Source organism: Ranitomeya variabilis, chromosome 4 (assembly GCF_051348905.1).
Source record: "Ranitomeya variabilis isolate aRanVar5 chromosome 4, aRanVar5.hap1, whole genome shotgun sequence".
NCBI lineage: Eukaryota > Metazoa > Chordata > Amphibia > Anura > Dendrobatidae > Ranitomeya > Ranitomeya variabilis.
Window position 1 is genome coordinate 59,632,051 of NC_135235.1, and position 14,707 is coordinate 59,646,757.

At 45.5% G+C, this 14,707-nt stretch overlaps 1 protein-coding gene across 1 annotated transcript in view; it reads left to right on the top strand.

Annotated features, from left to right (window-relative positions):
* The window catches only part of PDE6C (phosphodiesterase 6C), a 116,077-nt gene extending 103,937 nt beyond the window's left edge, over window positions 1-12,140 (top strand). Inside the window, exon 23 of the mRNA XM_077257063.1 lies at window positions 10,877-12,140. Coding sequence (XP_077113178.1) covers window positions 10,877-10,932 — 56 coding nt within the window. The 3' untranslated portion in view covers window positions 10,933-12,140. The remainder of the gene's footprint in view (window positions 1-10,876) is intronic.
* Window positions 12,141-14,707: the final 2,567 nt, after the last annotated feature.

Consider the following 14,707-nt stretch of genomic DNA (forward strand, 5'->3'; position numbering starts at 1 on the left):
TGCAGAGCCGGCTGTCAGTCATAGTGCCGGGATGTACTGATAGCCGCAGCTCCCAATGCTGTGAGTGCTGATTGTAGCGACGCCTGCATGGCTGAATTTTCACGGCTCCTGGGAGGAATAGTTTGTTTTCTCCCATCAGCCGTGCTTACATCATGGCAGCCGGGAACCTAATGATATTTATCTTCAGATTAACCCTATATCTTCAGGTAAAGAGTTATCAAATGTCACAGGGCCCCTTTAAATCCAAGTTCTGTAATCTTTGTGAGGAAAGTTGGAGATTTTATAAAAGTAGAATTACCCAACTTTAATCCTCACACAGCCCTTCCATAAAGTATAAAGGGCCCCACATAATTCTCCATACAGTATAATGATCTCACATAGTGCTCCACACAGTATAATGGGCTCTGTATGCCTTCCATACAGTATAATGGCCTCACATAGTGCTCCATACAGTATAATGGGCATTGTATGCCTTCCATACAGTATAATGGCCCCACATAGTCCTCCACACAGTATAATGGGCTCTGTATGCCTTCCATACAGTATAATGGCCCCACATAGTCCTCCGCACAGTGTAATGGGCTCTGTATGCCTTCCATACAGTATAATGGCCCCACATAGTCCTCCACACAGTGTAATGGGCTCTGTATGCCTTCCATAAAGTATAAAGGGCCCCACATAATTCTCCATACAGTATAATGGCCTCACATAGTGCTCCATACAGTATAACGGGCATTGTATGCCTTCCATACAGTATAATGGCCCCACATAGTCCTTCACACAGTATAATGGGCTCTGTATGCCTTCCATACAGTATAATGGCCCCACATAGTCCTCCACACAGTGTAATGGGCTCTGTATGCCTTCCATACAGTATAATGGCCCCACATAGTCCTCCACACAGTGTAATGGGCTCTGTATGCCTTCCATAAAGTATAAAGGGCCCCACATAATTCTCCATACAGTATAATGGTCTCACGTAGTGCTCCATACAGTATAACGGGCATTGTATGCCTTCCATACAGTATAATGGCCCCACATAGTCCTCCACACAGTATAATGGGCTCTGTATGCCTTCCATACAGTATAATGGCCCCACATAGTGCTCCATAAAGTACAACGGCCACAAAAAGTGATTCATACTGTTGTCACGCTGTTGGGGTTTTCACTAAGGAAGAGGGGCCTCAAACTGTATCTGGAGCTGGAACCCTAACTATCCCTATCCAGGGGAACTCTTAAAGGTAGAGAGGCCTGAGTCTTCGACCTTACTATGTTCCTATAAAAACCCTAATCTGTCCCCTCCTCCACCCCTTGAGGCATGAGACAGAAATGAAAGGTAAACCTGACACAAAGACTAAACAGGGATAACAGAAAACCTCTATCATATAAAAGCACTAGCCAATAGGGAGGAGGATAGGGACTGGGAGGAATAAACTAAATGGGAAAAGGGAACAGGGGATACACACACGTACAACAGCAAACTACAGAACACTGCAACTCCAACTGCTTAGCTTTAAGCAGACAGCACAGTGTCTTACCAGGAGCAAGGAAGCAGAGCTTACACTGGTAAGGCAGAGAGGGTTTGGCCAGGTTTAATAGAAAGAGTTAACCAGATTCATAGCAGCTGAAAAGGAGCAGCATGTTTCTGACCAGCATAGAAAGGGTTGTTAACCTCTTCAGCATCAAAGCAAACCAACATTCATTTAATATGGGATCCAAATACATAGGCTAAATGGAAGATCTGCCATTCACAATACACAGTGATCTTCTACACCCAAATGTACAGGTGCTTCTCACAAAATTAGAATATCATCAAAAAGTTAATTTATTTCAGTTCTTCAAGACAAAAAGTGAAACTCCTATATTATATAGAGTCATCACAAACAGAGTGATCTATTTCAAGTTTATTTCTGTTGATGATTATGGCCAGGGGTGGATTAAGGGTAGCCAGGGCCTGACGGGGGGGGGGGGGGGGGGGGGGGTGTCATGTGACGGGGGGTCATGTGACGGGGGGGTCATATTATACCCGAACCAGATTATTCCAGAAAAATGGCCAGGCCCTACTCTACTGTAACCTATAAAATATTTGTTAAAATCTGCAATATAATTTAGGTATATTTTGACCAATAATATCACATACAAGGAACAAATACCACCGCGCCATGACCAGACCACAAATTACAAACACAGTGATCGAATAATATCACATACAAGGAACAAATACCGCCGCACCAGGTCAAGACCACATATTACCACCACTTGGTGACCAAATAACACATTCAAGGGACAAATACCACAACACCATTTCCAGACCACATATTACCACCACATAGTGACTGAATACTACAATACTGATACTGATCAGTAATAATAAAAAAAACAAAACACAATACTATCACCATAAGTGCCAGTATTCACAGGAGATCTGTACTTGGTATGCAGTGTCTGTGTAGAGGTAATACAGAGATCACTGGTGACATTGTACACAGGACCTCTGTATATAGTATAGTGTATAGTGTCAATGTATAGGTAACACTGACTCACCAATGACGTCTCTAGGTGAAGTCCTTCATCTTTCATCCAGCACAGACCGCCATCATTTCTTCCAGCCAGGACTCGTTTCTGCAGGAAATGACACAGTTATCTCGAGCTCTGCTTGCAGAACACATTACTTAATTTTTCACAACTTCTACATTACACATGGAGAAAAAAAGGCGATATAGAGTCACTCTGCACAGTAATAGGACCGCCCCCCCCATTTAAAACAGTATACTCAAAAAATAAAATAAATACATCACTGCAGTAATAATATCCCTTAATTAGCCCCTATGGTAATAATATTCCCCACCCTGGCCCCGTGTGTCTCATTCCTGGCTCCTGCCATATGTTCTCCCATCCTGCACTCATGAGTATCCATTCTACCCCATGTGATCTCCCCATCCAGCCCCATCTGTCTCCATCGTATTCTCCTGCCCCATGATCCAATCCTGCCCCATGTCTTTCATTCTGCCCCGTCTCTACATTCTGCCCATGCCTCCAATCCTGCCCCCAGTGTGTCCAGCAATCTGCCCCAGTGTGTCCAGCAATCTGCCCCAGTATGTCCAGCATATTGCCCCAGTAACCAGCAATCTGCCCCAGACAGTGTCTCCAGCAATCTGCCCCAGTATCTGACTCCAGCATATTGCCCCCAGACAGTGTGTTCAACAATCTGCCCCAGTATGTCCAGCATATTGCCCCAGTGTGTCCAGCATATTACCACCAGTGTCCTGCAATCTGCCCCAGTATGTCCAATTGTCCAGCACTGCCCCCAGTGTGTCCAGCAATCTGCCCCATTGTCTCCAGCATATTACCCCCAGTGTGTCCAGCAATCTGCCCCAGTATGTCCAGCAATCTGCCCCAGTGTCTCCAGCAATCTGCCCCAGTGTCTCCAGCAATCTGCCCCAGTGTGTCCTCCAGCATTGCCCCAGTGTGTCCTCCAGCATTGCCCCAGTGTGTCCAGCAATCTGCCCCAGTGTGTCCTCGAGCATTGCCCCAGTATGTCCAGCAATCTGCCCCAGTGTCTCCAGCATTGCCCCAGTGTCTCCAGCATTGCCCCAGTGTCTCCAGCAATCTGCCCCAGTGTCTCCAGCAATCTGCCCCAGTGTCTCCAGCAATCTGCCCCAGTGTCTCCAGCATTGCCCCCAGTGTCTCCAGCAATCTGCCCCAGTGTCTCCAGCATTGCCCCAGTGTCTCCAGCAATCTGCCCCAGTGTCTCCAGCAATCTGCCCCAGTGTCTCCAGCAATCTGCCCCAGTGTCCCCAGCAATCTGCCCCAGTGTCTCCAGCAATCTGCCCCAATGTCTCCAGCAATCTGCCCCAATGTCTCCAGCAATCTGCCCCAATGTCTCCAGCAATCTGCCCCAGTGTCTCCAGCAATCTGCCCCAGTGTCTCCAGCATTGCCCCCAGTGTCTCCAGCAATCTGCCCCAGTGTCTCCAGCATTGCCCCCAGTGTCTCCAGCATTGCCCCCAGTGTCTCCAGCATTGCCCCCAGTGTCTCCAGCAATCTGCCCCAGTGTGTCCAGCAATCTGCCCCAGTGTCTTCAGCAATCTGCCCCAGTGTCTCCAGCAATCTGCCCGTGTCTCCAGCATTGCCCCCAGTGTGTCCAGCAATCTGCCCCAGTGTCTCCAGCAATCTGCCCCAGTGTCTCCAGCAATCTGCCCGTGTCTCCAGCATTGCCCCCAGTGTGTCCAGAAATCTGCCCCAGTGTCTCCATAAATCTGCCCCAGTGTCTCCAGCATTGCCCCAGTGTGTCCAGCAATCTGCCCCAGTGTCTTCAGCAATCTGCCCCAGTGTCTCCAGCAATCTGCCCGTGTCTCCAGCATTGCCCCCAGTGTGTCCAGCAATCTGCCCCAGTGTCTCCAGCAATCTGCCCCAGTGTCTCCAGCAATCTGCCCGTGTCTCCAGCATTGCCCCCAGTGTGTCCAGAAATCTGCCCCAGTGTCTCCATAAATCTGCCCCAGTGTCTCCAGCATTGCCCCAGTGTCTACAGCAATCTGCCCCAGTGTCTCCAGCATTGCCCCAGTGTCTCCAGCAATCTGCCCCAGTGTCTCCAGCAATCTGCCCCAGTGTCTCCAGCAATCTGCCCCAGTGTCTCCAGCAATCTGCCCCAGTGTCTCCAGCATTGCCCCCAATGTGTCCACAGTCCACCGTTAGCTTATAAAAAAAAAACAAAAAAACAGTCTCCTCACCTTACCAGCGCTCCATGCGGCGAGCTCCCTCCAGCCGTGCACACTCGCCGGCGACTGACAATGACGTCAGACGCCGGCGACGTGTGAGCTGCGGCCGACTTCAGCTGCCAGCCTCCAATTGGCTGGCGGCTGACGCTGTTGTTAACTATTGAGGTGCGGGCGAGCGCCCGCACCTCAATAGGAAAGCGCCGCAGCGCCGGAAGGGGCCCGGTGAGCAGATGAGAAGGGGCCCGATGCGGACCCCCTCTCTCTGCCCACCGGGTTCGGGGGGCGGGGCACATAAATGCCGGCGGGCCGGGCACACTCCGGCGAGATTATCAGAGGGTCAATCTGCGGTGGCCCAGGGCCCCCCCAAGCCACTGGGCCCTGGGCTACCGCCCATATTGACCCTCTGATAATCCGTCCCTGATTATGGCTTACAGCTAATGAAAACCCAAAAGTCATTATCTCAGTAAATTAGAATACTTTATAACACCAGCTTTAAAAATGATTTTAAAATCCGAAATGTTGGCCTACTGAAACGTATGTTCAATAAATGCACTCAATACTTGGTCGGGGCTCCTTTTGCATCAATTACTGCATCAATGCGGAGTGGCATGGAGGCGATCAGCCTGTAGCACTGCTGAGGGGTTATGGAAGCCCAGGTTGCTTTGATAGCAGCCTTCAGCTCGTCTGCATTGTTGGGTCTCATCTTCCTCTTGATAATACCCCATATATTCTCTATGGGGTTAAGGTCAGGCTAGTTTGCTGCCAATCAAGCACAGTGATACTGTTGTTGGTAAACCAGGTATTGGTACTTTTGGCAGTGTGGACAGGTTGCCAAGTCCTGCTGGAGAATGAAATTTCCATCTCCAAAAAGCTTGTCGGCAGAGGGAAGCATGAAGTGCTCTAAAATTTCCTGGTAGACGGCTGCGCTGACTTTGGTCTTGATAAAACACAGCGGACCTACACCAGCAGATGACATGGCTCCCCAATCACTGACTGTGGAGACTTCACACTAGACCTCAAGCTGTTTGGATTGTGGCCTCTCCACTCTCCCTCTACATTCTGGGACCTTGATTTCCAAATGAAATGCAAAATTGACTTTCATCTGAAAACAACACCTTGGACCACTGAGGAACAGTCCAGTTCTTTTTCTCCTTGGCCCAGGTAAGATACTTCTGGTGTTGTCTATGTTCTGGATACGTCTGTGTGTGGTGGCTCTTGAAGCAATGACTCCAGCAGGAGTCCACTCGTTGTGAATCTCTTGAAAATTTTTGAATGGCCTTTTTTTAACCATCCTTTCAAGGCTGCGGTTATCCCGGTTGCTTGTGCATCTTTTTCTATCGCACTTTTTCCTTCCACCCACTTTCCATTAATATGATTATTGTGGAGCCAATGAAACAGACTAAGGGACCTTTTTAAACGCTTAGGAAGCCTTTGCAGGTGTTTTTTTGTTATTTATTCTAATTTACTGAGATGACTTTTGGGTTTTCACTGGCTGTAAGCCATAATCATCAACATACACAGAAATAAACACTTGAAATAGATCACTGTCTGTAATGACTCTATATAATATACGAGTTTCACTTCGTATGGAAGAACTGAGATAAATTAACTTTTTGATGATATTCTAATTTTGTGAGAAGCACCTGTATCAGGTTGGCAAGACACATTTGTGAAAATAGCAACAAAAAGTGCTCTATGCGGTATAATAGCAACAAAAAGTGACACATACAGTATAATGGCCCCACACAGTGCTCCATGCAGTATAATGGCCCCACAGTGCTCCATGCAGTGTAATGGCCCCACATAGTTCTCCATGCAGTGTAATGGCCCCACATAGTGCTCCGGGCAGTGTAATGACCCCACAAAGTGCTCCATGGAGTGTAATGGCCCCACATAGTGCTCCATACAGTATAATGGCCCCACATAGTGCTCCATGCAGTGTAATGGCCCCACATAGTGCTCCATGGAGTGTAATGGCCCCACATAGTGCTCCATGCAGTATAATGGCCCCACATAGTGCCCCATGCAGTATAATGGCCCCACATAGTGCTCCATGCAGTATAATGGCCCCACATAGTGTTCCATACAGTATAATGGTCCCACACAGTGCTCCATGCAGTATAATGTCCCACATAGTTCTCCATACAGTATAATGGCCGCACACAGTGCTCCACTTAGTATAATGGCCCCAATCGCCCCACATAGTGCTCCACGCTGTATAATGGCCCCGCATAGTGCTCCATACAGTATGATAGGCCCCAAGTAGTGTTCTATAAAGTGTAATTGGCCACACATTACAAAAAATACTCACCTCTCCATGTTCCCCATCCATCCAGGATGGCAATACAGTTGAAAGGGCGATGCTGGGCGGGCCAAATATACTCACCCTGAGGGTCAGATTTTGCATATGTGGTCTATAGCCAACCATGGTGCTGTAAGAAAAAAACCTGTGATTCCAAAAGTTTCAAAACCATCAACAAATTGCACATAATTTGCATATTTTAAACCTTATTGAAAGGCCCATGGTTTACCTGCTTTTCCCTATGCATATTATGGATGTAAGACCCCGGTCATAGATTTACATGGGTTTGATACTGGATCTTAATGAGCGACATGCTTAAACAATATCTGCAACATCTCTGCAGCTAATTGCATAAAGGCATTTTAGGATCTTCTACACCATTGCTTCTCTACAGTCACAGAAAAAGAGGTGAAAGAGCAGGTGCTGATTCCAGGAACGTTATCCCACATTCCAGACATGTTCAGCTCTGTTTTTTCTCAGTAGGTGTATGAAAAATAACACAAAGTTATACAGAAAAGTTATTGATACATAGTTACACAAGTTGAAAAAAAAAACCCACACAGATCCATCAAGTTCAACCTTTCTCCACAGTTCTACATTGTTTATTGCTAGATTATTTATAAGCCAAAATGCCGTTTATTGTAAGAAAAGTATCCGGCCCTTTTATATATATGCGGATATAATTGTCTACCATGAGTCAATATCATTTATATGACACTATTTTACACATTTGCGAGAAGTGCCGCAGGGTCTGGATATCCTACAAATCAGAAGGGCAGCTTGGTATTTTCAAACTTTGTTTCACATAGGTCTTATATCAGTCCAGAAAGCACATTTTTGGTTTCCTCTGGTGGCCAAATAGTTATGAAAAAAATAATTTTAACATACAAGTTTTTCTTTTTAGGACTTTGTCAAGCTAGCTGGGTCAGGTCAACTTTACCAGATGTTTTTCTTTTGGCAGAGAATACACAGTAAACATTGGCCAATGAAATATCATTAAAAATTAATGGAAGTTATTAAAGGGCGTCTTTCAGCACGAAATGACCGTACAAAGCAAGTGTGATGCTAGTCACTTCTCACGGCTAATGCCTCTTTCACACTTCCGTCTTTGTAGCCCCGTTGAGATACGTCGTTTTTTGAGAAAACAGGATCCTGCAAAAAAATTTGCAGGATCCTGCATTTTCTCATAGACTTGTATTAGCGACGTATCGCGACGGATGGCCACACGTTTTGTCCGTCATGCACTGGATCCTGCGGAATTTGACGGACCGTCTTTTGGAAAAATCGTTCAAATGAATGTTTTTTATCTGCAGTGGAAAAACGTTCCCCGACGCCTCCTGCGGCATACGTCGTTGCACAGAATGGGAGCCTATGGACACTGGATCCTGTGCACACTGTGAAACGCAGGAATCCAGTGACTGATGCAGTTTTTCCATCTGAGCATGCCAGGAAGCAAATTCCAACCCGAGGAAAATCTCTCTCTCTCCTACCTGGACATTTATACCTGAAAATTCAGCCAGGGAATCATGCAATGCATCTGTCATAACACTGGATGCGTTGCACACGTTTTCAACTATTTTTTCAACGTCCGTCGATAAGTCGGTTCACTGCACTCTGACGCAGGACGACCGACGGAAGTGTGAAAGAAGCTTTAAGTAGCATGGCAATTACCCGGGATAGTGATCACCTGAGACAGCCGACGCCTCCCAGTCACAGATTGGATAGTCAAGCTGTCAATAAACACACAGACAGTTCAGCACACCCTGAACCAGATTGGATGGTCATGCTGTGAATCAAAATACCGACAGCTTCAGTACGCCTCTGTACCAGCTTGGACAGCCGAGCTGTCAGTAACTGCATCCCAGACACCCTGAGGGGTGGAACCGTGACACCGAGCACAGGAGCTCGGGGCACCCCTCGTGTGGCTTAACACTTAGTGAAGCTTTCCCTGTACTTATTTTTCCATCTATCTCCACCCTTTGCTGGCTTCCGTAAAGCCAGAGCTGTCAATCAAGGAAAAGGAGGTGGAGATGGATGCAAAATACGGAGGGATGCCGGACCGAACAGCTCAACCACACCAAGGGTGCACTAAACGCTCTCTCTTGGTTTGAACTGTCGTTTCACTCGTTTTAAATGTGACCACAAAATGGACTTAAAATCTTCATTGTAAACATTAAATACTCAGAAAATGATGACTGCAGTTGAATTTTTTTTTGGAGTTTTACCTGGGATTGGTAAAAAAAAAAAATGAAACAAGCACCCCAGTCAGCTTTGATTTTTAGGTCCCAATAAAAGATGCAGTCAGCCAGTGAATGATCAGGGACAATAATTGATGCATGTAAAAGGGCCTTTTTGCTTAGGCTACTTTCACACTAGCGTCGGTATGCGCCCGTCGCAGTGCGTCGGGCCGACGTACCGATGCATACTGTGAAATAAAAGCACAACAGGGGCAGCGGATGCAGTTTTTCAACGCATCCCCTGCCCCATTTTAATGCCCAGGGAGGAGGGGACGGAGTTCCGGCCGCGCATGCGCGGTCGGATATGGCGGACACGACGCACAAAAAGTTACATGTAACATTTTTTTGTGCCGACGGTCTGCCAATGCGTCGCAATGTGTCGCTAATGTAAGCCTATGGAGAAAAAACGCATCCTGCGGGCAACTTTGCAGGATGCGTTTTTTCTCCAAAACGACGCATTGCGACGTGCGTCGTACGACACTAGTGTGAAAGTAGCCTTAGTATACTCAGCATTACAGAAAATCTGTGACTAGGGTTATGAAATGCAATCAGAGAGCAGCATGATGTAGGGGCAGATACCCTGATTCCAGCGATTTGTCACTTACTGGGCTGCTTGGTGCAGTTTTGATAAAATACTTGTTTTCTCTGCTGCAGATCTAGCAGTTCTCTAAATGCTGAACTCTGTATAACACCCGTCCTCACCACTGACTGGCAGCTTTCTGTGTACACTGTGCATAGGCAGAAAACTGATAATCACTGGTGGGGGCTGGGTTACACAGAGCAAGAGGACTACATGACACATGACAACTAGTCCTCCAGTAATAATCTCCAAACTGATAAAACAGCGATATGTTTACAATATGCAGCCTAGTAGGTGACATCACTAGAATCAGGGTCTCAGTCCCTACATCAAGCTGCTCTTAGATTAAATAGCAAAAACCTGCTGAATGGTTTTGAAGAACACAAAGATAGACTTTGGTGCATGTACCGGTCTAATATGTCCAACAACTGTTCAGATTTTAATGCTATGTAACTTGCCAGCCACAATTCTTGCGTAGGGTGACTCCCCTATATCTGCATTCTGCCCGCATTATATGTGATGGAGATTACTCTATCGCACTTTCCAGGGAGCACTGTGCAATGACTTGCCTGACTGAACTAAAACTACACCTCTCTGTTATGGCTGCATGCAGTGTGACAGACAGGAGAGCAGGAGCAGAGAGACGAAGCTTCGCTCCCACTTACTGAATCTGTCTAGAGATGGATTGTGCTGGACAACAGGCAGTGAAGAGCAAGATGGACAGAAGGAAGACACTGGCTCCATTAGAAACTAGGTTATCTGGATTCTATTTCATTACTTTGAAGTCAGAATAAGGCAGTTTTGTACTTGAAAATTGGCACTGAAATACACGCATCATAACACATATATATTGTCATGTGATGAATTGCGAGACTTGTGTGTATTAAATGTTCTGTCAAGACAAAAATGCAGAAATTGCCAGAAGGGAAGGAGTGTTAAAAAATGATTTATAGAAAAACAAACGTTCAGAAATCTGTAACCACAGGGGGCAACCTGAACCCTTCGCCGACTTTTAACATTCCTCTTTGTTTTTTTCACTAGAGACCGAAGGTGGAGAGAACGGACCAAACAAATCAAAAACATGTACAGTTTTGTAGGACAAGACACCAACAAGGACCCTAAGAGACTGAGAGCAACACTACAAGGTCCCCGGACGGGAGGGTGACTGGGAGTAGAATTTAGCATAGTCGTAAGGAAGCCACTTTTATGTATTGGGGGTCAACTGCTATTAAAACCCTGGTGACTTCAGAAGGATTTACTGAAGTTGTGTTCTTAGGGTGCTGAATAATAAACTATTTTGTAATATATACATAAAAAAAACAAACCAAAATGTTCTGCCATAGCAGTGAGTCTAGCAGCACATTAATGGCCACGCACCGTAAAGAAGCGTTGGCCGGATGAGCATGCTAATCTTAATGGCGAGAGGGGAGTAACCCGCAGCTGGACCCCTCCGGCATCGGACTCGCAGGGGAGAGGCTATGCAGGGCAGTGCAACACAGCTCCAGCCAAAGTGGTGTGTTACAGTTCCCAGCACAGTGGTTAGATGGCGCTACACAGGAAAAACTCGGAGGGATCTGCATAGATTTAAGGGGTGGAAAAGGATTGGAAAAATACAAGGTCTACTTTTTGCTTTTATTTTGAACAACGGTGGCACTTTGTGGAACCAAAAAGTGGACCTTTTTATCCACTCCTGTACAACCCCTTTAATTAGCAATGCAGCGCCTCCATTCTAAGGATCGGTGGCAATTTCATCACTCAGACCTCCACCGACCATGAAGTGATGACATATCTTAGCGATATACTGTACCACTTACAGGAGTGGAGAAACCCCATTAAATGTTGGCCTTACGTATATAGGGACAACTTTTAAAGGGATCGCTAGGTTTTTACTTTCACCTGTTTTTACCTCAATTTTGTTCTTGCAAATAAACCTACTAATCGATGAAAAATAAATAAAAATCTGCATTTAAATCCTGTGGGTTAGTTTGATGTTTTTCTACTCCTCCTTGCATCTATTGACAGTAGAGGAGGCCATAGACTTGTCCTTACATAAAAGCTATGGGTAATAAGTGTAGTGTTTTTGAAGGGTCCATCAGATTTCTCCCTACTTACTGGGTCTGTGTCAAATAGGGAATTTATTCTCTATCCATAAGAAAGGGGATACCTCCCCAATCAATGGGCATTCAACAATTGGACCCCCATCGATCCAGAGACTGGGGGTCTGAAGAGCCCTGAATGAATGGCGCGTAGGTGGGACATGCACATCTCCGCTTTATTCAGTGTCTATGGTCATCTACGCTCCAATCAGATGGGACTCTTCAAAACCCCATTTTTGGGATTGGCGGGGGTCCCATCAGTCAGACTCCGGCACTCAGGAAGTTACCACCATACATAGGTAAAAGCTTATGTCTATTAACTTGGCACAAGTCCTTTAAAGGGGTTGTCCACAATTTTTTTTTCTTACAAAAAGAAGCCCTCCTCCTCCCAAGGATTTCATCCTCAATTTATTGCAGTCATCATATTATATAGCACTGTGTACCTACAATTGCTCATTTTGCCTTTCTACCCAGTTATTCTTCTCTTTTCTCTGATCTATGTAGAAACAGGAAGTCTCTTGTCCCTGAATGTATCATTCCCCTCTTCATCTTCTGACCCAGCAGCTCCCTCCTCCCCCTGCCATTGACTTTTGCAGTGACTTATGACTCATACAGGGAAAATTGACCTCCTGTTTCTATATAGAGCTTAGAAGGATTCAAATAGTCAGTTATTAATCACGTGATGTCATAAACCTAATGGAAAATAGAAGAATTATCTGGGTAGAAAGGTAAAAAGAGCAACTGTAAGTACACATTGCTATATAAATATAATGACTACAATATACTAAGAAGATAATTTTTATGGGAGGAGGAGGGCTTCTTTAAATGGCTGCAATTGGGGATGGAAATCATTTTTGCAACAGTTTCATTAAACATTTTGCCCCCTATAGCCGCTGTATTACACGGCCTATTGCTGGCAGCAGAATGATGTAATGGGTTTGGTCACATTATCTTTATTTCATCAGATGTGTTGGGGACATGATTTTGTGCCACGTACCTACGGTGCAAAATTGTTGATGAAACCCAATTGCAAAAATTATTTTTAGCACCAATTGCATGCATTCAAGTAGGAAAACAATTGTCTCCAAAGGTGGCCAACCAGTCTAACTTCTAATGGCACAGTAGTGGACTTAAATTCCTTTATGTCTCAGACCGACTTTCCATTGTTAGTAAGACAATGTTTCAATCTTAAAGGGGTCTCACATTATTGGACAACACCTGCTGAATCAATTTGGGAGACCAACTAAAAACATTGGTTACTCACCTCCAGCAGTTCCAGGCGGTGACGTGACATCTTGACATATGTCTGTTGCAGCCAATGGTCGGCTGCTGTTTGGATGCAGCTTATCTACATTCTGTCAGGGTGGGCATCTGCTCTGAAGAAAAGGCTGCAGCCAAAGAGCTGCAGGCTCGTGACAACTATGTCATGTTGCCCTCCGTGAACATCGCTGGAACGGCGCCTCTGTGGGTGGTGACAATCCATTGTTTTTATTTTAATTGGAGTCTTGAACTGATTAAGCTGGGACGGTCCAGTAGTGGGCAACCAGCCAAATGCAAATAAGGCGACAAGTGCTTACTGGGCATTCATAAGCCGTCAGCACTCAGCCCCTGCACACTCCTTCCCCTATGAGTTGGAAGATGGCACCAGCGTTGAGCAACGCCATCCTGTGCAGGTCTCCAATCTTGCACCTGCATCACTGATCAAAAGAAGTGTGGAGGGTTTAGTGGTGAATTTAAATAAAAAATAGGACCTCAGCAATGGGAAGTCGATCTGCTACCGGATCTCTCGTCAAACATCTCCAGGTGTATTAGTAACCTATATGAAAGTTTTATAAAGAATTACATCGAATTTCTTCATATAGTGAGAAGGTAGGATCACACAGCAATATAGGGGTTCTTATTTCCTTTGGATATCACAACTGTCTTAGCTGAAGCATTGCATATATGGCCGAATAAAGTTTCCATCATTTTCACTATTTGGAGTGTTGCTGTTTTTTTGCCTTTTTATCTGTCTCTCCCTCGGTTTCTCCTATCTCTTTCCTTCACAACCATCTATTTTTAAGACTCATCTTTCTCTTTCATATTTACCTATATCTCCTCATATTTCCCTCAAATTTCTTGCTCCCAAATCCATCTCTCCTGGTCTGTTATATTCACTGCTATATTTTGCTGTCTATTATCCAACTCTTCGATAATTCAGTATATGAAATTCTCATCTCTTATCTATCCTCTCATATCTAATTCATCCGTCTCATTTTCTGTTTTCTTATATTATGATTATTTATTTATATAGCACCATTGATTCCATGGTGCTGTACATGAGAAGGGGTTACATACAAGTTACAGATATCACTTACAATAAACAAACTAACAATGACAGACTGATACAGAGGGGCGAGGACCCTGCCCTTGCGGGCTTACATTCTACAGGATTATGGGGAAGGAGACAATAGGTTGAGGGTTGCAGGAGCTCCGATGTTGGTGAGGCGGTATCTCCGGTAGTGATGAGGAGGCAGCGGGCTTTCCTGTAGAGATGGGTTTTCAGGTTCCGTCTGAAGGATCCGAATGTGGTTGATAGTCGGACGTGTTGGGGCAGAGAATGGGGGATATTCTGGAGAAGTCGTGGAGGCGGTTGGATGAGGAGCGAATAAGTGTGGAGGAGAGAGGAGATCTTGGGAGGACCGGAGATTACGTGAGGGATGATATCGGGAGATTAGTTCAGAGATATATGGAGGAGACAGGTTATGGATGGCTTTGTAGGTCAGTATTAGTAATT